Source organism: Onychostruthus taczanowskii, unplaced genomic scaffold (assembly GCF_017590055.1).
Source record: "Onychostruthus taczanowskii isolate IOZ18803 unplaced genomic scaffold, ASM1759005v1 scaffold30, whole genome shotgun sequence".
Lineage (NCBI taxonomy): Eukaryota > Metazoa > Chordata > Aves > Passeriformes > Passeridae > Onychostruthus > Onychostruthus taczanowskii.
The window spans coordinates 4,382,246-4,408,201 of NW_024500350.1; the positions used below are offsets into that span (position 1 = coordinate 4,382,246).

At 41.5% G+C, this 25,956-nt stretch overlaps 1 protein-coding gene across 1 annotated transcript; it reads left to right on the plus strand.

Annotated features, from left to right (window-relative positions):
• The first annotated feature begins 6,672 nt into the window (after positions 1-6,672).
• LOC121338463 (phosphatidylcholine transfer protein) lies at positions 6,673-16,483 on the plus strand. Its single transcript, XM_041409436.1, has 6 exons — positions 6,673-6,928; positions 9,834-9,951; positions 13,531-13,610; positions 13,944-14,115; positions 14,784-14,851; positions 15,361-16,483. The coding sequence occupies exons 1-6, from the start codon at positions 6,692-6,694 to the stop codon at positions 15,433-15,435; spliced, it is 750 nt and encodes a 249-aa protein (XP_041265370.1). The 5' UTR covers positions 6,673-6,691; the 3' UTR covers positions 15,436-16,483.
• Positions 16,484-25,956: the final 9,473 nt, after the last annotated feature.

Genomic DNA, 25,956 nt, shown 5'->3' on the forward strand with positions numbered 1-25,956 from the left:
ATCCAGATGAACCCCTAGCTCAACTGCTCAGGAACTAAAGGAGGAGGAATATGGCTTTGGATGGCATTCTTAAAGGATAAAGTTTTTTACATCATTTACAAATATTTTAACTGGCTTTTCTAATCTTTAATTACTCATTTCTGCAGCACATCAAATACTACAGGGGTTTGGGGAGGATGGGTGTGGGTGTATGTTAATTTTTTACCATGATTTCTGTTACTTCAGACAAAAAGCAGACAAATTATGCTTTTAAGTCTTGTAAAAGGACATACTTGAATTTTGCAGTTAAGCTCAACCAAAGTTTATATTTAAAAGACACTATTTTATCAATGATTGATAAAAGAACAGTGCACCAGATGTATTTAATCAGCCACTCTGTCTCTGAAGGCATGCATGTACTTTTGACTCCCAGGGTGAAATCCTGGCCTCACAGAAATTAATGGTAAAACTTCCATCAACTTCACAGTGGCCAGGATTTCATCCTATGTGTTGTTAAGAACTGCCCAGTGATGGAGACCCTGCCAAGGGTTCATCTCCTCCAGACAAATCAACCAGGTTCTGGAAAAGCTCCACAGCTTTATGCAAGGAACTGTCAGTTTTCCCCCCTACTTGCTGGTGCTCCCATCAAATACACCAGCATATGAGCAGAAATTAAAAACAAACTGGATCTGAGGGGAACTCCATCAGGCAGGATCTCCTGCTCCATTGTCTGGTCCTTCCCAATGCAGGCAGCCATGTCTGTGATATATTTATTAGACTTGAAAAGCTCCACCTCAAAACCAGCCAGGTTTCCCTCTCCTCCTGTTGGAGACTACAAGCCTTATTCTTTTTGATATATAGGACCCTTGTTTTCAGCTGAATGGGTTAATAGACAATTATACAAGGACAAGTAAACATCTGGCTGAAGGAGCTACTCTCTCTTTTAGAGAGAGTAATTAACCCTCTAATGCCCTAAGAAGGTGAAATTAAACTCTTGGGCTTGTTTTCAATCATTTTTTGAGATGTCTTACCAACTTCTTCCATGGAAGTGCAAGTATTTTCCTGGCCTACTAGAAATACTAACAATTCATAATTTTCTTCTGATTTTTCAGGATGTCTGTTTTTTTCTCCAGTATCAGTTTCATTTTTCACTTTATATCAGAAATTCTTGCTGTTTGCACATGTGTGCATGACCTAAATTTCACCCCATTCCTGTTGCATCAGTTCCTCTCTAGTCCTTCCAGTCTACTATTTGGTCCTCCTGTGTTGACAGAGAACCTCCCTCTCTGGCTTACACCATCTGCAGCTCCACTAGTACATTCTTATTTTTTCATGCCAACTTCATTACTGAAAGTATTACATAAAATATGGAAAGTTTTACATAAGATATCTCATGAAACTGATTTTTAGGAGCTATTCTAATACACATAAACAAGCACTGAAGCTGGGCTTAGAATTCATGTTTCTGTACAAATAAATGCCCTAACAACAGGCAAAAAAAAAAAATCACACACTCTGCTAGACCTCATGCAATTCTTATTTCTTGCTGTGAAGCATAAAAGCTGCAATAAAAAGTGATGGGAATGAGGTCCCCTCTAGTGCTGAGAGATTGGTTTGCCCTCCCCAGAAGGATGGGTTTGTAGCACTGAAGGGTTTAGAACAACTTGGGCACAAGCCCTCTGGCCTTTTAAAAAAAGGGATGACTGACTACCTCTGTCTTTTAAGGTCCTGCTGTGTTCTGAGCACGGCTCTCCAAGGAGGTGAGGAAAGAAGGACCAGACACACCCGGAGCAGCGTGTTCGGCACCTGTAGAAATTCAGTGCAAACCGCTGAGGAAACTGCAGGGCTGAGCAACAGCTGCAGTGAGGGGTTACAGGTTCACAGTTTTGGACTGCCAGGCTTCAGTGATACATAGCTCCCCTTTAGGACCTGCCCTAAATGACAAAATCTCCTCCCAGGGGCCTAAACACAGCTGCTTAGAGGGAAGTGCAGCCCCGAAGCCGGGCTGATAAGCAAGGAGCGTGTGTGACTCTGGAACTCATGGCGCCTACTGAGAGAGCAGCTTTGCTCCTAAATTGAGCAATGCTGTTGCTCTGCTGACTGAAACACACTTGCAATACTTCATAGCTTCCTCTGAGTTTCTAACAGTCTCCTGGGCCTTAACAGCACAGCAAACAGTGACTCACTAATCTGGCAGAGTACAACCATTGTAGGCTCCCTATTCACTTCGTTTTTCTTACCTTTTCCCTAACCCACCACTGAATTTTCCTTTTATTTTATCCCCAATCTCACACACGGACACATCAGTTTACTGCATTTTGTGAAACTTTCAGAAAGTGCCCTTTAAATGTGTTCTATATATTATAAATTGTCCTTACCATGCATTGCAGTGTATGTGTTTTGTGATGAGGAATGGAGTCCAAAAGGAGCCCAAAGCGAGTTAAGCCAGAGACGCAAATAATTTCACACAAAATGCTATAGCTCCCCTCTCATTAACACAGTTTACTGCCCAGCTGGTTGATAGCTGTGCAAACCAGCCACTCTGTGGGTAATCAGGCTCATGAAATGGATGTGCTTATAACGACTGTGAGAAACCTCTTTGGTGGCTGGGAATATGGAAAGGAATTTTCTTTGAACTCCATTAGGTCCTACTTGTGCTTTGGTCAACATCAGTTATCCTGCTGTGCATGTGAACTTTGTTATTGCCTTGCTTGACTTTCACTTAATCTTCCTGCAGTGCTGAAGAAGACAGGATATCTGGAACTGAAAACAATTATTCTTATCTCCTACTGCTTTCATAATTACATGAAGTTCCCATTTGAAGAGCTGCATTCCTTGTGTGGACATGTGCTTTTAATTAGCAGAGGGATGCATCACACCACCAGAAGCCAATTCCTCAACCTTGCATAAGTTGGTTACAGAATCTCTGAATCTTTGGCCACCGTGGCAGCTTTCTGGCCAAGCTGGGGGAAGCGTGGGAGCAAACTCCAGGCACTGTAATTTCACCATAACCAGGATTTTTATTAGAGACTATTGCAGTAGCATGCAGCAGATTCAGCTGAGATTTAAGTTCAAAATAGGAATGGTCTCTTTTCTTGGTTTTCCACTTGCACTGAGTCACTCAAATTTTCAGGGCTCAAAGATATGAAGGGAAATGCAGACAAAAAGATGAAAAAGTGACTAGTCCAAGTTAGTGGATAGTGTCAAGAGACATTTTCATTTCATTTGCTTCCTTTCTCAGTAAATAGGGTATAAAGAGCATACACTGTTCCCTCTGCAAATGGTCTGTCTAATAAACATGGAGTGTTTCAGCCAGCTGTTATTGACTCGCCAACAGCAGAAAGAAAGTTACGAGTTCTAAACTAAGCTATAGAAGCCACTGGCTGAATTACTTCCTGTCTGATGAGTCTTTCTGTGTCCTGCTCCACTGCAATCCTTAGGACTAAATTGATACACAAGATCTATCTAAAATACTGCACAAAGTTAAAATCCACAGCTTTTCTCCTACATAATAGATGACTTCTATGAAATTTACAGTAAGTCAAGTGTCTGACCTAAAGGGTAGTATAAAAAGGAAAAAAAAAAAAAAGAATCATTGCAGTATGACCAGTTCTTACTGTTCCCACAAAAGAGAGCTTTTCATATATATCATCTGCTTTGAATTCATCAAAATCCCACATCTTTAGTTCATCATCAAGAATTTTTCAAAGTGCACCAGTGCCACACAGAGACAGATAGAGGAAAACACAATATAGCTGGGAACATTCTCCCACATATGGATGCCTATATCCAAAACAAACACTGGGGCCTGAAAACATCACTGTGGTATTCATTGGTGGTTTCACTTCTGGCCACATATGATTTTCTGATGTAGGAGCTGTCCAGTTTCCTGGTTTTGTTCTATGCCACAGAATTCACTGGATTGCCCACCACTGATTGCAGTAACAGAAAGGTTAGGTGTTAGTGGGGAACTCATACAGATTTATTTCCATTCTAAAAAACAGGTGAAAGATTTAGATACATTCATGCCACTGATAGCCCAAATCAGCAAGTTGCCTTGAGGTATATTTCCCACTCAGAGCAGCAGCAGCTAGATAGAATCATAAAATCACAGAATGGTTTGGATTGGAAGGATCCTTAAAGATCATCCCATCTCATTCAAACACTCTGCCATGGGCAGGGACAGCTTCTACTAGACCAGGTGCTAAAAGCCCAGTCCAACCTGTCCTGAAACACGACCAGGGATAAAAAGCTAAACCTTCCCATGAAAATCAGGTATGCTAACTACTACACTATAGGTAACTAACCTGAAGCCTGAGATCCACCAGGTATGTAGGTCAAGTTATGGGCACTTTTGAAACTCCCCCTGATTGCCCCCAAGTATTTTCACTTAAATGGTATTTGGGTCCCTGTTCCATGTGTGGGACTGGATTTTGCTGTATCCAGGCTGCCTTTGGGTTCATGCTCCCAGACCCAGCTGGCCTAGCACAGTTGCTGTCCCACAGTGTTGGGGAAGAGCAGTAGAAAATCAGTCCTAAACTCATCCCAGCCTACAGTCACTACCCAGCTGAGAAGATTCTAAAGGACTTGGGTTCAAACTCCTATCCCTAAGCTAAGGGTAATACATGGACATACAAGTGATAAATAATAACAATTACGTAAACATACATGAAAACAGAAAATAAACTCTGAGAACAGCTTGTGCTTTCTTAGTAATCACCACTCCTTATTTACCAAGAAAAAAAGGTCACATAGTAATGCCTTTTTTGAAAGCTTTTGTCCCTAGAGTAGCCTTGTGAGATAAATCTCTTTTTCCATGAAAGTGCTGGGGAAACAGGGAGTGGTCAGGCAGCTGAAGCCAACTTACTGATGCCATGTAGACAACCACATACTGCAAAACATTGACCCTAAAATAATAGGTAATATGGAGCTGTGATCACTTCAGTCCTTTTGCACAAACAGGGAGATCATGTAATCTCACAGGCACGTGCCCTTGCTGCATGTTAAAGATCAGTTCTTGACTCACAACTCCTCCTTTTTCATACTAGGTCAAATTCACCTCTGTGCAAACAAGAGCCACAAGCTCTTTCAGTTTCACTGAGCCCTGTTTCAGAGAAAGAATGGGACTTAAAAGTGAGACAGCAATCTGATAAAAGCTTTGCTAAAGTAAAGAAATATTTCGGCAAGAAAAACTAAATTAGTCTCACCTTCAGGCCATTGCCTCATATTCCATTTTAAAGACCAGCTCCTCAGCTGGGTGGGCAGCAGAGCTTCACTCAAGGCAACTTAGCCAAGAAATTACTCATAAGGGATCAGCCATAAGAAATGTATTGCCTTGATATTTGGAGAACCAGCTGGCTCACTGAGAGCATGCCACTTAATGTTTAAAGAAAGAACAAAAATAAGCCAAAATATTTATATCTATTATGTAAATATTATTAATAATAATACACATAAGATTACTACCAAAAAATTAAAGAACTGAAATGTTTGCCTAACAGTCTCAGTGGGGAGGTGAGAGCAGGTGAGATATGAGCAGATATTTATTATCATTACTGACATTATTTTATAAAGATGGTACAGGTCAAGTTCTGCCATCAAATTTACATAGTGGGAGGAAGTTTGTGAGATCCAATTTTGCCTTCTGCCAAAATTCTCTCTCCAAAAGTTTTCTGGACTGTGCAAGGATGAGGATCAGCCTGTATGTCCAAACCAGTCAGCCAGAAATCCTCATGCTCTGCTTGCAAACCAATTGACTGGAACTGGAAAGGACAGCTGACATAAGTGAACTCTTTGTCAAAGAGCTCAGTCACTTGGCAGGGGAGCTAGAAACACTACATTATTCCAGCCTTGCACAGAGGTTACCACCAAATACATTGGGTGGTGCTGCCAGTCAGTAGGTTTGATGACGTCCCACTGCTCAGAGCTGCTTATTTTGTTCTGAACACACAGTGTTCAGCAGGAAAATCTCACAGGAATTAGAAGAATAAAGCTGTAACGAAAACAGATTTGCAGCTCCTGGGAGAAAACCTGCCGCAGCCACATTTTGAAGGCTTTAATGCTTGGCTGAGTGTGATAGGTGGTGTCACTGCAGGGGCCAAGCAAGATGCAAAATGTGTCCCTGCCAGTGGATTCCTCCTGCCTGGGAGCTCATCCCAGTGGAAGTTTTCTGTCGCCTTCCATCCTGTGCAGCCCAGCGCAGCCCAGTCTGCCACGGGCCAGAGCCTGCTGCCCCTCCTGTGCCAGGCTGCCTGGGCCGCGCTGCGGTGCCAGGGCCACGCTCACCTGCCCGGCAGCTGTACAGCAGTTCTGGCTTCTTTATACAACCCTCTCATATGTACGGCCCGTGAGGAAAACTGCCTGTCAAAATGTGAAGACATACCAAAATACACGTGACGATAGTGTTCAATCTGTGTCTTTGGGGAGCATCCCAAAGGGAAGGCCCTGACCATCACACCCACGGGCCCGTCCCCGCTCTGGCACCAGGCTCGTGTCACACACACTCAAAGGCACGACCACCGAGACCCCGGCTAACCCGAGTGCGCACGGAGCGCACCTGCAGGGCAGGGATGCCCCGTGAACCTGCCGTGACCCCCGAGCCCGCTCCCCCGGCCCCGCAGCCTCGGCGGGGCCCGGCCCCGGGGCGGAGCGGGGCGGGCCGAGCGGGGACAGTACCCGGCCGGAGCTTGAGCCCGCCCGGCCGCCGCCGGCGATGGCGGGGCCGCCGGAGGTGGAGGGAGCGGTGGGGATGGCGGCGCCGCCGGAGGTGGAGGGAGCGGTGGGGATGGCGGCGCCGCCGGAGGTGGAGGAGCCTTTATCGCGGGGCTTCTCGGAGGAGCAGTTTGGGGCCGCCTGCCGGGAGCTGGACCAGCCGGCGCCGGCCGCGGCGGGGCCCTGGCAGCTCCTGGTGGAGACCATGGGCGTGCGGATCTACCGGCTGTACCACGAGGTGGGCGGGCTCCGGCTGCGCCGCCCGGGGCGGCCGGGGGGCGGTGGTGACGGGGGGCGGTGTGTGACCAGGATGAGGGGGGCGGTGGGTGACCGGTATGGGGGTGGTGTGTGACCGGCATGAGGGGGGCGGTGGTGACGGGGGACGGTGTGTGACAGGGATGGGGCCGGTGGATGACGGGGATGGGGCCGGTGGATGACGGGGATGGGGCCGGTGGATGACGGGGATGAGGGCTGTGGTGAGTGGGATGCGGGGTCCGGTGGATGACGGGGATGCGGGGCCCACACGACCCCGCCCGCAGCCGCGGGTTCCCCGCACAGGCCTGGGCTCGGTTTCCTCAGGCTCGCAGAAAGCAGCTTTCCGGGTAATGCCATTAAGTGCTGATGGGAAAGCTGCTGGGCCGCAGTGACCCCGCGGAACCGAGCTTGTGAGCAGCTGGATGGGGAATTGCCGGGTGTTCGATGTGCCACCCTCCCGAGCCCCCTCGGAGGGGGTTTGTGGTCAGGGTGTCCCTAACATCTGTCCCAAAACATCTGCTGCCCGTGTCAGAGCATCCTCTCTCCAGGAGCCCTCGCCACTTCCTGCCTGTCTCCAGAACTCGCTTCATTGATTTTCCACCCTTTGCCCTCTAAAATCGGGAGGTAGTTCAGAAAGGGTTGGAATTAAATTCTTCCCTTTTCGGGTGACTAGGTTCTTTAAAGAACTTCCGTAGTTTAGGAACTGACGTGTGATTGACAGTGTTTCCATTTTGACACAGATTGATTATTCAATACTGACTTCTAAATCCATATATAAATACCCTGTTTTTTTAACTGAGTGATCATAGTTTCCTCTCAGCTCCTTCTGGACTTCATGCTGTTCTTTGCATGACAATTTTGTATTTGTATTCTGAGAAGTCATTTCAGACATGGTGATGTTGGAAAAAACCAGCAAGCATAGAGGGCTGTGCTAAAGCCACAATGGGGTGGGGAAGGACTCTTTAAAGAACCATCACTTCACAGACCTTGGAATTTTCTTTAGTGAGAAATAGTCCCTGTTTCCAATGTGGATGTGGTGACTGGCAATGGCAAGATGAGCTCATCAGTGGGTGCACACAGCCTGGGTGAGGCTGGGGTGCCTGCCAGGTGTCCATGCGAGAATCAGTGAGTTGATGGAGTTCAGGGTGCTGGGGGTGTTCCTGCTGGAGTGGATGAAATAGAGGCTTTAGGATCAGAGCTCAACCCAGACCTGTAAATGCATTATGCAGTGCATGAAGACAAAGGAACTTTGGGAAGCTGGAGGCTGGATTTAGCCAGGCACATGGGACCAGGGAAGCCCTGGTTTACTGCAGTGGCTGTGCTGCTGTTGTATGAACAAAGCTGGTGAGATGGAAAGTATCTCAGGCTTCTCTTCCTCATCCTCTTGTGCTTTTATACAGAAGGACTGTAGAGCTAAAGAACTATTTGAAACAAAAAAATACTATTTACAGGTGTCTGTCATTTTTAATGTAGTGTGCAATGCCCCTAGATTGGGCTGGATGAACAGACTACATAGGATGCAAGGGACCTTTTCAAGTCCAATCTTATGACTCTTCTGGGAAATAAATCTCCTGTTTTATCTTTCAGTTGCTTCAGATTGCTGCAAGAGAAGATGAAGTCTAGAAGTAGGGTGTTTGCTTAAAGTTGTTACTGGAAAAATTAGCTTTTGGCACTTACTGAACTGCAGCTCCCCTGTAGCAACAGTAGTCCAGGAAGCTGAAAGCAGCAATTATTCTTCCTGTTGCCTTCTCTTTTTGCCTTGCCTTTCCACCTTCTCTGCAGGCTGCAGAAATAGATCTGGGCCTTCCTGTTCAGTGCTGCTTTCCAGCCAAGCTGATTGATTCTCCTGATGACACACCTCAGAAAAACAAACATGTCACTCTTATTTTTAACTTTCTTACTGTAAAATGCTGTTTTTCTCGTGAGAATAAAAATGTTGATGCCTCTTAGAAAGATGATGAGTGCATGGGGTTACACAGATGCTGAATAGTTCAAGTTTGAAGCTAGTGATTGGTCCTTCAGTGAAGCCAAAATGAAGATGAGTAGCTTAAGCTTCTTGCTCACATTACTGTTTTCTGGTACTTCAAATCCTCATCTTCTGGAGTTGATTTGTGAAGATGAGGAAAAGAAAATTCATCTATTCACTAACAAAACGTTGTATAATCCTTCTTTTCTTTTCCTTGGAAATGCTTTGATTTGATTTCTACACTGTAAATATTAAATACTGCCATTGTTTTAATTCAGTCCTGAACTGTCATTGTTTTAATGTAGTCCTGAACTCTTACTAACAATGGTACAAACTTTGCTCTGTAGGCACAGGATTACCATATGTTGAAAGTAACATTAAAACAGGAGATATCCTGCACCCCACGCCTTCAGTGCATACAGCTTTCTGAAAGAAAATAGCTGGTAAATATTCAAGGCCGATGTGAGTGCACTCGTGTAAGCGTGGACATTGTAAAGCATTCTTGTATCCCAGCCTGATGTGTAAGCAAAACTAACTTGCCACAAGAATTGAATGCTTCTGGTAAACCTCAGTGTGGGCAGGACTTAGTCCACGCTGACCACTGGAGATGAAAAGGGGACTGTGTTTGTGAAGAAACGTGCTCCCTCTGGAGCTCCTGGTGAAGTAAAAGGGTACTGGTGTAAGGGAAGGAACAGCCATTGTGCAGGGCAGGTCAGCCTGGCTGCATTTACACTTTCATGTATAGATCAAAAAGTTGAGAGGTTAAAGACTGAATCTTATATTGTTTTCTGAGCACTTGCTTTCACAGCTCTTGAGCATATTTGTAATTTGTGCCCCACCTAACTTCCTTCAGCTGTTCTCCCTGATGCAGAGTGCTTCCCTTTCCTGTGTGACTTTTCCTCTCTTCATTCTGTTTCCACAGCAATCAGGACTTTATGAATATAAAATCTTTGGTGGTCTTGCTGACGTTCCCCCAAAATTGTGTGCAGATGTCTACATGGACTTGGATTTCAGAAAACAGTGGGATCAGTATGTTAAAGGTAAGCTCATCTGGGCAGTGTAAAAGCAAGCTGGAGTCCACATTGATTGTTCCCACTAAAACTTCCCTCAAAGGTATTTTGAAGTTACTGCCTCCAAAGACTTTGGGTCAGACTTAAATATCTTTTGGGATAAGGTTGCACTGTGCAAATACACAAGTAAACACTGTTAGGGAATCTCTAATGTCTCAACAGTATTTATCTTTCCTCTGGAATGAATTCTTTCCATGTTGCTTAAAGCATATGATTGACATCACTGGTTATGCTGGAGCACCTTGTAACTTCTAGCTGTAATGCTAAGGTTAAATTTTAGTAGATGTCTTGGGGGTGGTACCTTTTGTGCATCTTTGGGGGTGGTACCTTTGTGCATCTTTGCATATGGCACTGGAGCAGTGCATCATGGAATAGCAGGTTGGAAGGGACTTCTGGTATCATCTGGTCCAAACTTCCTTGGTGAGAGCACAGTCAAGACAAGATGGCACAACACCCTGCTCAGCTGAGTCTTAAAATTTGTCGGGGAGATTATTTCAAAGGCTAATCTCATGGTGAAATTTTTTCCTCAGGCTTCCACCTGTTCGATGCACGATGGAATATCTTTTCCTGAAAGCATGGGTTGTTCTTGGCACCTTTTACAGTCAGGAATGGGTGCATTGAGTGAATGCGTGGTAACTTCAGGCTTTTACAGAGAAAGTAATAACTAATTTAGATAAGTTTATTTAATGTTGTTTTTGAAAAAGAGTGTTAAACCTGGATATCCATATGGTGTTAAAACATCTTAAGTCAGCAGTAACAAGGTAAAGGTTCAGCTGATGTATATATCTAGTAATCCATTTGTTTTAAAGATGGGGAACCTTTTCTTTTTGAGCCTGTGCTTGAAGTCAGAGCAGGCCAGTAAAACTGAAAAGTGGCCTAAGTGTTTCGCTGAACAAAGAGCAGTGTTAAAAACCAAAGACTTCTTAAATGCTGTTCTTGTTAGGTTTAGGACAGCTCCACCGTGAATAATTGCTGATAATGCCAGTGGCTGCATTGATACAATGACCTGTAAATTAAACTCATGTGAGTCTTGGTCAAATTTAAGGAAAAGTGTCTTCATTAAGAAGTGTTAATTGTCAGAATGCTCAGTAGCTTTCTTGTAGCAAAAGCCATTTTGCCATTAATGAAACAAAGAGTCAGAGCGGGGACTCAGCATTATCGTATTGGATGTAAAAATACTCTCTTGAGTTACTTCAGTAGTCTTTAAGTGCATTTAGGAGAAATGAATGCTTCTTAAATAAACACTTTTTTTTTTTTAAATTCCTTCATAGAGAAGAGAAAGGAAGCTGCTGGGGGAAGCTACACCCTTAAACTAAAAGCTAGATAATGTTGTAGAGCTGACATTTATATCCTTGCTGACCATGGTTTATTCATCTGTTAATTTATACTTGTGCTGGTGCTTTAAGTCCAGCATTTCACAGAAATTAACTCTTAGAGGGCATAAATATAACGTAATGCTTTCCTTCCTACTTAAAAATTGATGCAAGCCCACTTGTTTTTTGGGATGATATGTATCATGAAAGTGCTAGCCAGTGTTTTAAATGTAACCCCAGTTCAACCTGGGTTTTTTCTTTCACACTGGGGAAGAAACCCCAGAAAACTTCCATTGAGAGCCTTCTTGCTCTTGGTGTTACTGTTTTTATCCCTTGGTGCTCTTACAGCCGTGCAAGTGGCAGTCCAAAGGAGAATTCTCTGCTGAACTGCGGGCTGGCATTGAAATAAAAACCTGACCAGAGAAGAAGTAGCTGCCTTTTTAGCTGAAAAAGCAACTGCTTCTGCACGCTTCCGAGTATGCACAAGATGTGGACATCCTGAGGCCTGCTTTGTGCTGCAGCTGCCAGTTCAGCAGGGAAGTTGTGACTGAGCTGTAGTGACTGAGGTACCACGTGCTTCTGTGGCATGGTGCAAAATGGCTGGGCCTGAGCAATACTGAAACTTGCTAGTCCTGATTGCAGCACCTTCCTCACTGAGATCAGACTTCCCAACAATTTCACAGTAATGACTGGCTGTTGAAGCAGTAAGTGCTGCTATGCCTCTTATGGATAGAATGGACTTGTGATCTCTTGTAGTGATGCTAAATGAAATAAGATTATTATTAAAATGCCCTGTATTCTGGTTTGAAGTGAATGCAGGTGGGATGTGGTTTATGTATTTTGTGTTTTTGCTGTGTTTGCAAAGATACACAGGTAAATGAGGTAGCTAATAACAGTTGTATTGGGGTCTTTAAAACAATGTCATGGTGCCTTTGTAAAAGGAAATCTCTGTGGTTAGGAGTGAAAGTTAAGTGACTAATCCAATGCTCCAGTGACCTCTGGTGGAAAACATAAATGTTGTGGGTTATTACAACACCAGGTGCATCCAGTACTGCTCCAGCTGGAGAAGAGGAGCTGTTTCCATGGGTGACAGCTGATCTGCAGGGCATGCCAACAGAAGCCTGGTTTGGAATATATTATACAGGGAAAGAATCTCCCATCTGGGGCACTGTTCTTGTCTTGTCAGTGAGACTATCAGTTTATTCTGGCCTCACTTTCAAAAACCTGGCTCTGGGGGATATAGAGCACCTCAGGCACATGTCTGTTGTAAAGGAAGAGAAGATCACTGTGACTGTTAAGGTGAGCCACCTTTGTGGATCACACTGTTCCTTACTCCAGACCCTGAGCCAGCAGGAGTTCACCCTGGCTCTGCCCCGTGGCTCGTCAGGTCCATTGCCCTCTTAGTGGCAGTTGCTGCCCCAGGGAAGGAAGCTGCACTGTAGGCAGGTTTTCAAACTCGATTATGTGGTTTGATTAGAACTGATTTTTCTCCTTCATGCCAGACTACTCTCCAACTGAGTCACTGCCATGTTTTAGGCACTATTCTTAGGTTACTTTTTTTTCATATTCTGTTGCCTTCTGATTTGAGTTTCCAGGCAGACTGAGGGTGGTGTAATGAAGACTCATAAACTGCTCAAGGTTCTAGTTAGCTGTTGCATGTATATACTGCTGTGAAATTCCTGACAGCTTTTCCAAAATTCATTAATCCCTCATGTAAGATGTCTTCAGGTGTTAGAAAGCTGCACTCATCCTAGTTCCATGTTAATTCAGTATAATTTACAAGGGTAATGACATGCCTGTGAAAAAGCACATTGTACTCATGACTTAGACTTGTGCAGAACATGCACAGGTAAGGAAGAAGCTTTGAGATGGAAAGGCTTTGAATGAGCAAACTGTTGGAAAATGAATTTAACTCTGTTTCCCCCATAATTGTTCTGATTTTATGTTCTGGGGTTTTAAAATTTTTTTTCTGTTTTTTTTTTTTTTTCCCACCAATTAATCCAATAGCCACAGAAAAACAGGCCACCTATTTTTGTGTATTTGATTCCTGAACAATCCTGGTACAGAACTTCTTAATGTCCCTTACTGGTAAAATTCTACCTACATACCAATTTTGACATCAGGGTTGCATGTAAAATTTGTTCCTGTCCGAAATCTGAGCAGTTCTTGATACCGTCTATATTTCTGTTGCAGTAGAAATTAAAAATACCTAACAGTTTTCTTCTTTCAACCATAGAACTGTATGAGGAAACATATGATGGTGAAAAAGTAATCTACTGGGAAGTGAAGTACCCTTTTCCTCTCTCAAACAGAGATGTATCCTTTCAAGTTTTTGTTCCTCTTGCAGTTTTTGCCACTTGGTCATCCAGGAATCCCAGCAATGAACTGATTCCATCACTCTGCTGCACTGATGTAAGATCTTGCAGTACTTGTGCTACAGGAATATGTATGGCATGAAGAGGAGTGTGGGTGCCTCTTCCCACACAGAGCTAGAGCTCCCATAGCTGAATTACTGCTCTGCAGGATTCAAATCTGTAGGGACATGAGAAAGAACTTGAAGGAGGGGCTATTTGTGATGGAATTCACTTGTCAGCTCCTCATCCCTCAAACTGACATTGTTTTGACATGCCTCCTCAACTTGCAGTGCAGTATGTGTATATCCGGGAATGCCGGGAGATGGATGTGCATGGGAGGAAGATCTGGGTTGTGTTAGCAAAAAGTGTGGCTGTTCCTCAGTGCCCTGAGAAGCCTGGTATCATCAGAGTTAAGAGCTATAAACAAAGCCTGGTAATTGAAAGTGATGGCAAGGCTGGATGTAAAGGTAAGAGGTCAAGAAAATGTGTGACAGGTTGTGTAGCCAGGGAGTGTATATATTAGCAAAACACACAAAGAGGGGGGCTGGAAATTTTAAGCCAAGGGTTACTTTAAAATGAATGAAACCTTTGGAAATGTCCTGTGCAGTGCACTACTGAGAAGAATCTTTTTATTTAGCAGTTGGGCTGAGTGGTTAAGAATAGTCTACTGCCCACTTCCTTCTGCCCTCCCATCTCACCCCCACTCTGTACTTCTTTTCCTGCCAGACAGTTCAGCTGGGGAGACTCTGCTGCAATTTTCTTAACTCAGCAATGATTCAAGTATTGTGTTTGACAGATGTATAGATTAAAGGGTTTGCCCAGAGCTTGACTTCTGTCGCAGGTTAGTCTTTTAAAGACAGTCTTATTTTGTAAGACAGGGAGCCAAAATGGTTTACAGTAATCTAAATGCCTGTTGTGGCTCTGTCAGCTTCCCAGGGGTTAACAGGCAATGCATGTATTTACTTCACATTTCACTTCAGGACAAGTTGAATTTTTTGTGCAGAATTTAGAGTAGAATTGTTGCAGTTGGTGCTTCAGTGATGCACACTGACAACTTCTGTCGCCGTGTGTTAGAGCTGAGTCTCAGGTAACTGGTATCTGGTAACTTCTCTCTCTCTCACTCTCTCCTCTGTAGTCTATATGTACTATTTTGATAATCCTGGTGGCATGATTCCAACCTGGCTGGTCAACTGGGCTGCCAAGGTAAGGAAAGGACACAGATAATGATCTCTGGCTAATCTGTTTCAAGCAGTGGATTCACTGCAGTCATACCCATCTTCTATGTTTTGGGCAGAAGTAATTTTTTTCTGAAACATATATTGGCCTTCCTAGCTTTTACACAGTCCCATATTTATAGTCTCACCATGACAATGGTCTTAATTTACTTATTTTAATTCCTGTCAAATTCCTTTGGTTTGTCAACCAGGCAGGTAAATTTCTGCAGCAAACCCCAGATAATCTGTGTTTCAGAGCGTATACGAATAGCCTCAAGACAAGCAAATTTCAATGATGCAGTTTGTTCCCAAAGTATTCGAGGAGTGGCTTGATGCTATGTACCAGATCTTAGACTTGTATCTTAGACAATTGTAAATTAGATCTTAAAACTGTATCTGTTTGAAGTCATTGATATATTTAATGGGAATTGCCATCTTACTTACAGTTTTTATTGAATTCATTATGCAAGAATAACTTTTCTGCCTTTCTCTTTACAGAGTGGTGTGCCTGCTTTCTTGAAGGATATACAAAAAGCTTGCCTTAATTATTCTAAGAGTACAAATTTATCTTAATCATTTAATTCCTAGATCTCTGCTCTTACAGGAGCAGATGTTATATATCACACTGGATAAAGTCTACCTCCAATATTGGAAAGAATGAAAGAATTTTATTTTAGTTGATTTATGCCTTGAGTTTTATTAGATTTTTTTCTACTGAAGAGCTGGCCACTGGCAAAGTAGCACCAATATCAGCTGCAGCTTTTGAAAGTACTCAAATTTAGCCTTGTTCCCCATGCTTTGCTTATGTTGGTTGTCAGGTGTCAGCTAGAGGAGTTCTGTGCTAGATATGTTACATCTTTGCACAAGAGACAACAATCTTACTAGAAAAATATCTGAACTTGGACTGCAGATTATCTGCATGTGTTATGCCTGGATCTGCTTTTGCTACCCAAGTTTGACATTCTTAAACTCTCTGCCTGATATAAACCTAAAAAATGCTGAGGGATGAGGAAAATTACTAGAAATGTGCAGTAGGAAGTCTGTGATGCTAAGGTCCCTTAAATCCAGATGTAAAAAGATCAAGCCTAAAGCCTTGCATTCACAGCTCTGTACTTCTGTACAAAATGTAAAAACCTTTAGCTGTGTCCAACTAGAAGAAAAAGGAGCTGCAAAATTCTTCTTGCATGTCTGATTTAAGGGGAACAAGATTTATCTTCAGAGTCAGTAACCTTACCTATAAAGCAGCTTGGATACCAACTTGAAACTGGAGGTAATTTTAAACCAGGTGCCTGCCACCGAATGTGGATGAGCTTGGTGTGGAACTTGGGCTTGCTTGCATTTTTAAATTTCATGCTGATATAAAGACTGGATATAAAAGCTTAACTGAGCAGGAAATTAAATTTCCAGCACCTTTTCTGGGGGGGTGGGGGGAGGGACAGGGAGTGCATAAAAGAATGAGAGGACATCATTCTCAGGGATTTAAAATATTCAACATTTTTCCTAAATCTAATTCTGTTTCTGAATAAGTCTGGTAATGGAGTAGGTTTGTGTTGTTAAAAAACAAACAATTGAAATGACGCCTTTACACCTTGTGTGAATATTTCCAATAAATCATTATTTTGTCCAAGTAGTTCTGTCTCCTAGTTGTTCTGTCTCCTAGGTTTAAGAGATCCAGGCTGGGCAGGCCACAAATGACAGGCTGATACCGTGAGCTGCCTTACTTTTAAAGGATTTTGAAAGAAAAATTGGATTAGAACTAAGCAGGATTCTTGTGTTCTGCCAGCAGTTCAGGCATTTCTCAATGTTTGACTTGGAGACTGTCACTGGATTGAATATTACAGTGTTACACAACATGATATAACAAAATTTTAGGAGACTGAGGATGAATCTTCCTGGAACAATGATGCAGACTAATTAATTTCCAGTTTCTTTCTGAGCAAAACTGACCTCTGTGCCACAATAGTCCAAAACTTACCTGTAATTGTAAACCTACCTTAAAACTTGAGTTTAAATGTTTACAAGCAATGTGTACCTAGTAAGGTGAGTATGTGCACGGAGATTAATCATGTACAAAAGAGGTCATTTTTTCATTCTTTTTCTCCAGACAATCTAAGTTTGTTTAGTCTTTAAGGAAGTGAAAGCAGGAGGAAGACTGAAAGCATTTTATAATCAAGAATTCACTTTATCTTAGTTCCTTGTCACCAAAACAGGGTATCCATGTGTGTGCAGTGTGCTGAGACACTGAGGCTGAGAGCTCAGGAGGCTGAATGGCTCCATTGTCAATCCAGCTGAAAATTTGATTTCCTGCACACCCTGCACTGAGCTTGTAGAATACACAGCCTGTGCTCACATATCCATGCTGAAACCATTGCACAGGCAGCTTCTTGTGCTATGCACAACTTTCTAAATTAAAACACGTTTGATTAAACAGCAGACACAGCTTTTCCACTGTTTACAAGCAACTAAGCAATGATGTGAGATGAAAGCAACATCAGATCTTGTCTTTAGTTCCCTGTGGGCTTTTAAAATAACATAAATATGCAGTGACACTTCAGTTTAAGTCTGGGTTACTACACCCATCTTGTATTAATAGGGAAGAAAAGTTCCAGCCTGTGTGATGAGGCTTCGTATTTGGATGGAAGATTGTGACTAGAAAGAGTTGGTATTTTCAGTCTTTGGATGTAAAGACATTCTTAAATAATTTTAGAGCATTATTAATGACTGATTAAATATTGATCTTCCATAAATTATACATGTATCATGTGAGCCTTTCTGCATCACTTGAGCAGGAATTTACCTGCAGTGAAAGTTGTTAAGTCACCATGCATTGTGAATTCTGGTGCACAGGGCTATAAAACATGAAACCTCCTTCCCTTGCTATTTTTTAATGTAGCACCTCAAAGCTGGTTTTGTTTCACCAGCTTGCCTAAAACTGGAGTGTAAAGTTAGTTCTTTTAGTGATCTGTTGTAAGCAAGTGATTGTTTGAATAAAAAATGAATTAACATTTCTGTTAGGTGGTGATTGAGCCTCTCATCTTCTCTATCCCACCCCAATTAACAGATTGGGAGGTATCACACTACAGATTAACAAGGACTAATGAAGTTTTCTCAGCAGCCAAATAGGACTAGAAAAATCCTATAGTTTCAGCCAACAAACAGGCATCTGCTCCAGAGTGCAATATCAGAGTTTGCATAAATCATATAGATCTATTCTTATATAGAACTTCTGTTCTAAATTTAGCAGCTCTTCCTGAAACATGTTTTGGCATGTTCTTCACAGAAAGAAGTGGTGTTTTTTTGAAATGAGTGGCTCCCTGTCCCGTTTCCATAAGGAATGATGCTGTAACAGAATGAATATAAACCATTCCTCCACAATGTGTTCCAGCCATTCAAATCCATTCTTTCCATGCAATCTCTCTGTAAAATGGATGTATTTGAGTTGGAAGGTAAAGTGAGGGAAAGATTCTCAGTAATCCAAAGTCAACACAGAGAATGATGTCAGATTCACAGTCACTGGTGCTGCCTCTTAGAAGATGATGTGCAAAGGGAAACACAAGTTGCCTTTGCTCAGGAAACAACTTGTGTCACTTCTCAAGCAGGTCATCGTCTGTTTTATGGTTTAGTGGAACAAAAACTGTGGGAAGACAGGGGGATAGACTGCTGATGCTAGTCCATGCTGGGAGATGATCTATCTTCCCAGCAACAATTTTGCTTCCCATTATGTCAGTTTTCTATGTACAAAGAACTTTTTCAAAAGGGATCTAATGATACTTAAATGTCACTCAGCTGAGAGTGATTTCTCCCTGAGCACATATTTGCCTTCCTCTATCAAGATGATAATTCATAACCAAATTTATTGTCTCTCTGTAGTTCTCTGATCAAATTACTACACTTTCAGAAAAAAAAAAACCTTTGTTTTCACTCATCTCAGTTAAAAAACACTGAAAACTTCCATAAAAGTTAGTTTCCACTGTAGTTCTCTGATCAAACTACTACACTTTCAGACAAAAAAACTTTGTTTTCACTCAGTTAAAAAACACTGAAAACTTCCATAAAAGTTAGTTTCCAAAATAGAAAAGAAGGCTTGTGTCAGGAGCAGAGTTGTTATAAATCCAGATGGACTGCATGAAAGATGAATACTTTTTGAGGAGCAATAAAAAAGAACAAATGTAGGAATGTGCCCCCTGTTGACGCAGTGGCAAAACTATCCTTTGTCCCCTTAAAAAGGAAAGAAGCCCAGAAGTTTCTCTCCTGGGTTAGGTGAAAAGCCACCTCATGGGCCTAGGGGACTTCACCTCAGACTTAAGGATAGCTAATTGGACAGAAGCCAAAAAGTCCCACCTGGGCAATTTACTAGAAAAAGAAGAGAACAAAGAAACTAATGGCTTTTGTGAGGTGTTTTACCAGGAGCAAGAACCTCTTGGACTTGTCTCGCTTTTTCTGTTTGTTATTTTGCCTTTTATTAAACCTTTTTGTTTCCAACACTGCAACAGAAGCCATCCTGCTGATTTTTATGCCTCCAAAGGTAGCTGAGCTATCTTGGGTGTGATACAGACCTCCAAGAGCTTATGAGATCTGGCTCAAGGAGGCTCCTATAACACACAAATCTCTACAGCAAAATTGGTTTTGCTGGGTTTTTTCATACCACTCTTGTTTACAACTGCAGACCTTGGAGTCCTGATCAATAAGGTAAATAAAACTGGTGTTAAAGCATCCTACTCATTCTTCTCTGTAACTGCCAAGGAACATATTAATTAAGATTACATTTGCACACATAAAGAGATTGTCATCTTTCTGTCAGCTCAGTATTCCCTCTTCTTTGAGAACTTAACCATAAACAATTATTCTCATTTGGAATCTGAATGATAAATGTATCCCGGAGTCCTGCTGTGAGACAGGAACATTTTAAATGGGAACTCTCCACTGGAAACCTTCATTTCCAAAGTAAGGACTGCATCCTGTGAATAAGTGTTTCGATGGAACCTGCCTTCACAATCATGTCAGAAGACCTTGAACATACATATTCATTTTAGCTTGTGAAAAATTTCCTGCATCCCAGCTGTGAAACAGGTTAAACTGAAAGCTGTTCCTGCAGTATAAGCAGTATATTACAAGTACCTGTAATATTAAGATTTAGTGAGTTGCCTTTATCTGTACTCTCTGGATTTCCTGCAAATTCTAATATTTTTCTAAGGCCTGTTTCAGCTCTGGAGGCAAAAGAGATTATGTGATGGACTGTAAGAATCAGGTTTTGCTCCAAGTTTAATTGTCTTATAATTCTTCAAATATGGAAGAAACCCAAGAGAATTAATCATGTTATTCCTAGAATGATGAGTTTGGGATTGAAGCAGTTCTTCTACAACATATAAGGCCCAGGGTTCCTCCGTGCTGTACATACTGTGACCAGAAGCCTGCTGTGAAGTCACAAGGCTCACTGCATTTCTGCATGTCTTGGAAGGTTTTAAGTCTTTCCCTGTTTTGATCACTCAGAACCGTGGGGGATTTGGCTTTTATTATTCCTGGTGCATATACATGTCTTCCAAAGCATGATAGAAATTGTGTGTAATTGCCTGGAAATGGATATTTCACATTCAGCTGCAACTTGGAGTTATACTTTAAGAGTGGATTTTAAATATTATTTTTATTGAGACCAGGCTGCTGCTGTGCATTTTAAAGTTAATGTGTTTTCTCAGCATGGAAGCCGCATAATCGATTTGTACATTTGAGAGGATCTCACAAGAGGCCAAAATTGCCTGGCCAACCATTTACCCTGTGAAAGGCTCATGATGCTGTTCAACTATTCAAATGAAAACAAACAGTAGGAAAATGCCTTCAGCAGGAAATTACTGTGGCACTGGAAGGGCCTATTGTCTCAGAGTGTGAGGTGGGCATGCATAGGAGTACATTGCCTTCTACTCATTTTTCTTGTAACATGGGAATAAATTGACCCTTGATAACATTTAACGTGTGGTTCTAGGAACCAGGATGTTGAGAGCATTACCACTGAATAATGAGCTTGATTAATTCACTACAATGACAGTCAGGCATTTAGAAAAATTACTTTTCAATCCATTTGGAATGAGTTAGAGAATAAGAATAAAGGAGTAATCTGAGGATCTTTTAAGGTCTTTCAGCAAAGACAGGCCTAGAACTACCTGCCAGGTCACCAAATGCAAATATAGGCATCACATAATATAAGTTCTTCCCTTGCATAAAGTATGTTTCACAATTTTGTGCTTAACCCATCCCCTCTTTCAGACTTGTCATTCTGTATGCTCAATATCTTTGCTAGTAAGTGTGTTGAGAAAATATGACTTGTGTAGAGAACTTGTATTTTGCTCTTTTTCTAAATCATTTTTTTAAATGGCCAGTAGATATCAGAATGTTTTATGCCAAAATAAAGGTAGTTTTTCTCAGTGATGATAATCAGCAATGAAACAAATTGCTTTGAGAGACTCTGAAATCTTTGGTTTTGGAGATACTCAGAGCTGAAGTGGACAAGGCCCCAGGCAATTTATCTAACCCTGAAATTAGAGCCAGCCTCAAATTTGGTGCTGCTCTGGTCTGTGGGTTTGACTGGATGATGAGATGATCCCATATGTCCCTTTCAAACTGAATTATTACAAGATTTTCAGTATTAATAAATCTAGGCGATTACAGTGTGAATCCTTCTGAGAAGGCAGCATTTTTTTCTTTCCAAATGCTGTTATTTAACAGACTGACTTCAACTGAGATACAATGAGACACACAAGTGTATGAAAAACCTACAATCAAAATCTGTATTAAAAAAAGACTGACTTCAACTGAGATACGAGACACACAAGTGTATGAAAAACCTACAATCAAAATCTGTATTAAAAACAGGTACATAGACATTTTTGGCAAGATACTTTTTGTAGGCTGCTTTATTGCTTTAGTTTCTTATTGTAACTAAAATTATTGATATGAAGTCGATGAGAAATCTGGAAAATTTAATCTAAATTAAATTAAGGCAGACTTTCTGAATTTTTGTTAAACAATATAATAAGCAAGTTGTGAAACAATATCATAATAAGCATTACATTACATTACATGAGCAATAACATTATTGAGTGACAGCATGGTGACTAAGTTTGGAAAAGGACAGCCAGAGCAGACAAACTGAGGCTGAGCTGCACACTCCCAGAAATGTTACTGGTGCCATTTGTTATTGCTCATTTCCTGTTGCATCCAGCAGCTGCAGATCATATCTGAAAGCTTAAAAGCTGGGAAAGGGCCAACTGGGCAAGGCTGAGATGTAATCAAAAGAGAAGATGAAATGCAGATTTAGAATATCTAAGAATTCCATGATGATCCTGTAGTTTTACCATAACTATCAAGGCAGTATTTTTAAAGACAGCATGCTAAGTCAAATAGCACTCCCAAAATTTTAGCCTTATACATGGTGGACTCTCTTTTTGTCAGATGGGAATCTATATTCAATCACATTTAATTAAAATTAAATTCATACTAAAGGGTATTTACTGTCAGTAAGTAGACTCTTCTCCAGATCTGGTGCTTATTACCAGCCCCATTCAATATTTAACAACAGCAGAAGAGCAAATCTTTGTGTTGATCCCACAGTGGACTTTCCTCTCCCCAGCCCAGTGATGGATATTTCCAATGGACATTTACTGCTGAATACACTGTCCTGTACTGTCACATGTCTTCCCCTTTCCCTTCCCCTTTCAATACTGTGTCAACATTTGGGATGAGCCCAAATCCCAGTGTGTGATCTGACCTTCTGACATTGCAGCCCACTGAGCTGCCAACCTGGCCCTGCTTCCTGCTGCAGAGAGGGAGCACAAACAGCGCTCTCAAGGATCCACTTCTGCCCAGCTATTATTTTTATGTCTGTTGCTGCTTATCCATTTTAATGTATTATAAAAATCTTGCAGGCATTCTTGGTTGCCTTCCCAAAATCTGTATTTCAATCTGTGGATCTGTATTTGTGTGGGAATAGGAATTATGTCTTTTGGAATTTGTAACTGTTGAAATTAAGAACAATGAGGGGGAAGAATAAAAACTGCACTGAAAAGACAGTAGTCAATATGAAATTATGTTGGTCAGTGTTAAGCAAGGCAAGAGCATTCTGAAAACAGACTATGTTTTTTGTTTAAAGTTATGTAATAAGATATATTCAGTATATTTTATAATAAAATCTTTAATTTAATAGTTTTTCAGGAGCATTAGTCACTTTTTTCATTTAGCAGAGACATATTTTGAAATATGCAAATTGCATGTTTTAATTTTCTGAGCCAAATAATGAGAGTCCCCGGAAATGGGACTATCTTCTGATTTGTAAAGCTGCAAACTGTGTTAGTTTAGCACAGTGGCACTATTGGAAACATCAAGTTCTTAGGGCATTCTAGATAAGATAGCTTCAACTTTTGCTGTTTCCTGTTTTCTCCTGATATTTTGAAAGGTAAAAAAAAAATTACAATAATCTGCATTGCTCTGCCCTTGCCTTGCAGAGAGGCTCCATCTCAAATATCATTTTGTTTGGGAGTAAGTTTGTTTACAGCTGCAAACAAGGAGAAAAACAAAAACGGTTCCTTTTTAACTCCTCAGAATGGCAGTTTCAGTAAAACACCTTCAGTGGTTTCCCAGCAGAGATCAAAGGAATGAAATCCCAGAGGGCTTGGACAGTGGGGTCTATTTTTAGTAGTGAAACATCCACACAGTTTCTCTGCTTTACTGGGGATATCAGAGGAAATTGCAAATGCTGTAGAAGCTTATTCTGATGTCACAGGCTTTTGGGTGGGTTAAAAGGACAAATACTGAGCTTTTCACTTTGGATTCTTCTCTGTTAATTGCTGTTTTTCAAGCAAAATGGTGTTTTTGTCTACCTCACCTTCATTGTCTCACACACAGCAATTACTTTTTTTCAAGTATTGGGGAAGTCTGTAATACAGTAAACAACATGAATATTTTTTTTTCACTTGGTTTTAATGCATACATTAAAAATAATTATTTGATTTGTTTCAAATGCAAATACAAAATATTTAAGCTTTTCTCACCTCATTTTTCTCCCATTTTTAAATTATTAATTACTAAAAACAGAGTGGAGCTAGAGAAAGATGCTAAGAAAGGTATAGCAGCAAGGAAAAACTCTGATTTGGGCAGAAAATGGGCACAATGCTCCAATTGTCACTGAAAAATGTGGAAAAAAAATATTTTTGCATGTGTGAAATGACATTTTTCAGCTTGTATCGGCATTTTCCACTGCTGCAGAACAGTTAACACTCTGGATAAAACAGAGGTAAAGTATTCAATTTGCAGAAGCAAATAACCCTCTCCTCCTCTCTCAGCTGTGTGGCATGGGCAGCACTTGAGACTCATCTCTCACACTGCTTAAGAGTTCTAGCACTGGCTTTGCTCCCTGTTTCTACTTCTCTCTCAGCAGATCCTCTAGAAGAATCCTGCTCTTTTCCCCCGGGTGGATTGTGCCAGTGTTGAGGAGTGGCTGTACAGCACAGTCTAGGTACAGATATATCCACCTCTTCAAAGTGTTGGTGATGCTGCCTCGTAAGGGAGCAAACTCAGAATGAGTTGGAGCACCCCAGTTTGGGAACCAAAGGGGCACTGCAGGATAGAAATAAATATATTTAGTATTATCCTAAATTTGGCTTCAGTAGTTACCCAGAGAGCAAACTGTCTGTGCAGGGAATACGATCGTTCCTTAATGGACTTCAGGCAGCAGAACTGATAATTTGAGGATGCTGACAAACAAAGCTGCTGGGTTCTGATCCAGTGGGTGATGTTCTAAATTGGCAGCCTTGTTGTCTTACAGCATGACCTTGCATCTGCAGCCTGGTGAGTCAGCTGGCAGCAGGATCACTGACTCTGGAATGTGGCAGAGGGGAAGGAAAGCAAAAATGCCTTGGCACAGAAATGCATGCATGGGAAGCAACTGAGGGCAAAGTAGCACCTGGAAAAGGGCAGTAAATAGAGATTAGTAGTGAGGAAAGACTACAGGAAACTGGGCACCCAAGCACAGGAGAGCCAGGAAGGAATATCAAAGCATTTGCAACGGGCCACAGGTACCATGTGACAAACAAGGGCACCACCAGGCACACAGTGCTCACTGGTCTGTGCAGGGACAGCAGGAGCAATGTAGACACAGTTTTGTTTTTTTTTTTGGAGAAGTCACATCAGCATTTGGTTTCCTTTTTCCTGATACTTTCCTGATGTTTCATGTAGCTTTGGAAAAACACCGGAAAAAAAATTGCAAAAACAAATTTTATTTAGCTATAAAAATAAGCATTTTCCTAATTTATGCTATTCAGAAACTCAAGTACATCTCTAATACTTTTGTATATGAAAAAAATTTAGCATCTGGCTATCACTGAAGAAAACACTGAGGCAGAGTCTGAGTTGGGACTATCAGTCCTTAGGAAGGACTTCACTCAAATTTATGTAAGAACCATACACAAAAGTAAATTGTGGTGCAAATATTACAGAGAATTGTTACCCTGCAGTTTTACTGTCTCAGTGAATTGAATCAGAAACCTCAATTCAATATCTTTAAAATCTCATTAAATCCCACCTTACTCCAGCACATGCGTGCGTAAACAGATCATATCCCATCTGGTCATGGGCATCCTTGAATATTTGTTTAATGGATCCCTAGCTGTGAGGACTGCAAAAATGCTTGAAAACCAAGTATACCCTGAGATCTGGCAGCTGGAAGTTTTGTATCTTCCCCAAATAATGAAATTTAGCAAAATGATGAATTGCCAACCTTGTTCTTGGATAGATTAATTACAGACTGCAACTGCCTGCACAGGGAGAAGTCCTGCACTAAGACAGTGGGAGCTTTGCTTTTCTTTCACCTACACAGGCTTTTTTCAGTTCCTGTTCATATTGTGTGACAAAAAAAAAATATTTTTTTTCTATGTTCTGATTTTTTCCAGGTCACCATGAGAACAGGGATGCACTCAATTTTATGCTTTTGTTTACTATTATTAAAAACAGAATGGATGAAAATGCCATTTTGTCTTTTAAAGTCTACATAGTAACATCTTTTGCATTATTAGTCAAAACTGTCTAGATAAATGTAAAATATTTCTTCTG

Excerpts from the sequence above, each read along its gene's own strand:
- LOC121338463 (XM_041409436.1), top strand. The coding sequence starts at position 6,692 with ATGGCGGGGCCGCCGGAGGTGGAGGGAGCGGTGGGGATGGCGGCGCCG. Across the intron at positions 9,952-13,530 it reads GTGGGATCAGTATGTTAAAG|AACTGTATGAGGAAACATAT; the intron begins GTAAGCTCATCT and ends TTTCAACCATAG. Across the intron at positions 14,852-15,360 it reads TGGTCAACTGGGCTGCCAAG|AGTGGTGTGCCTGCTTTCTT; the intron begins GTAAGGAAAGGA and ends TTCTCTTTACAG.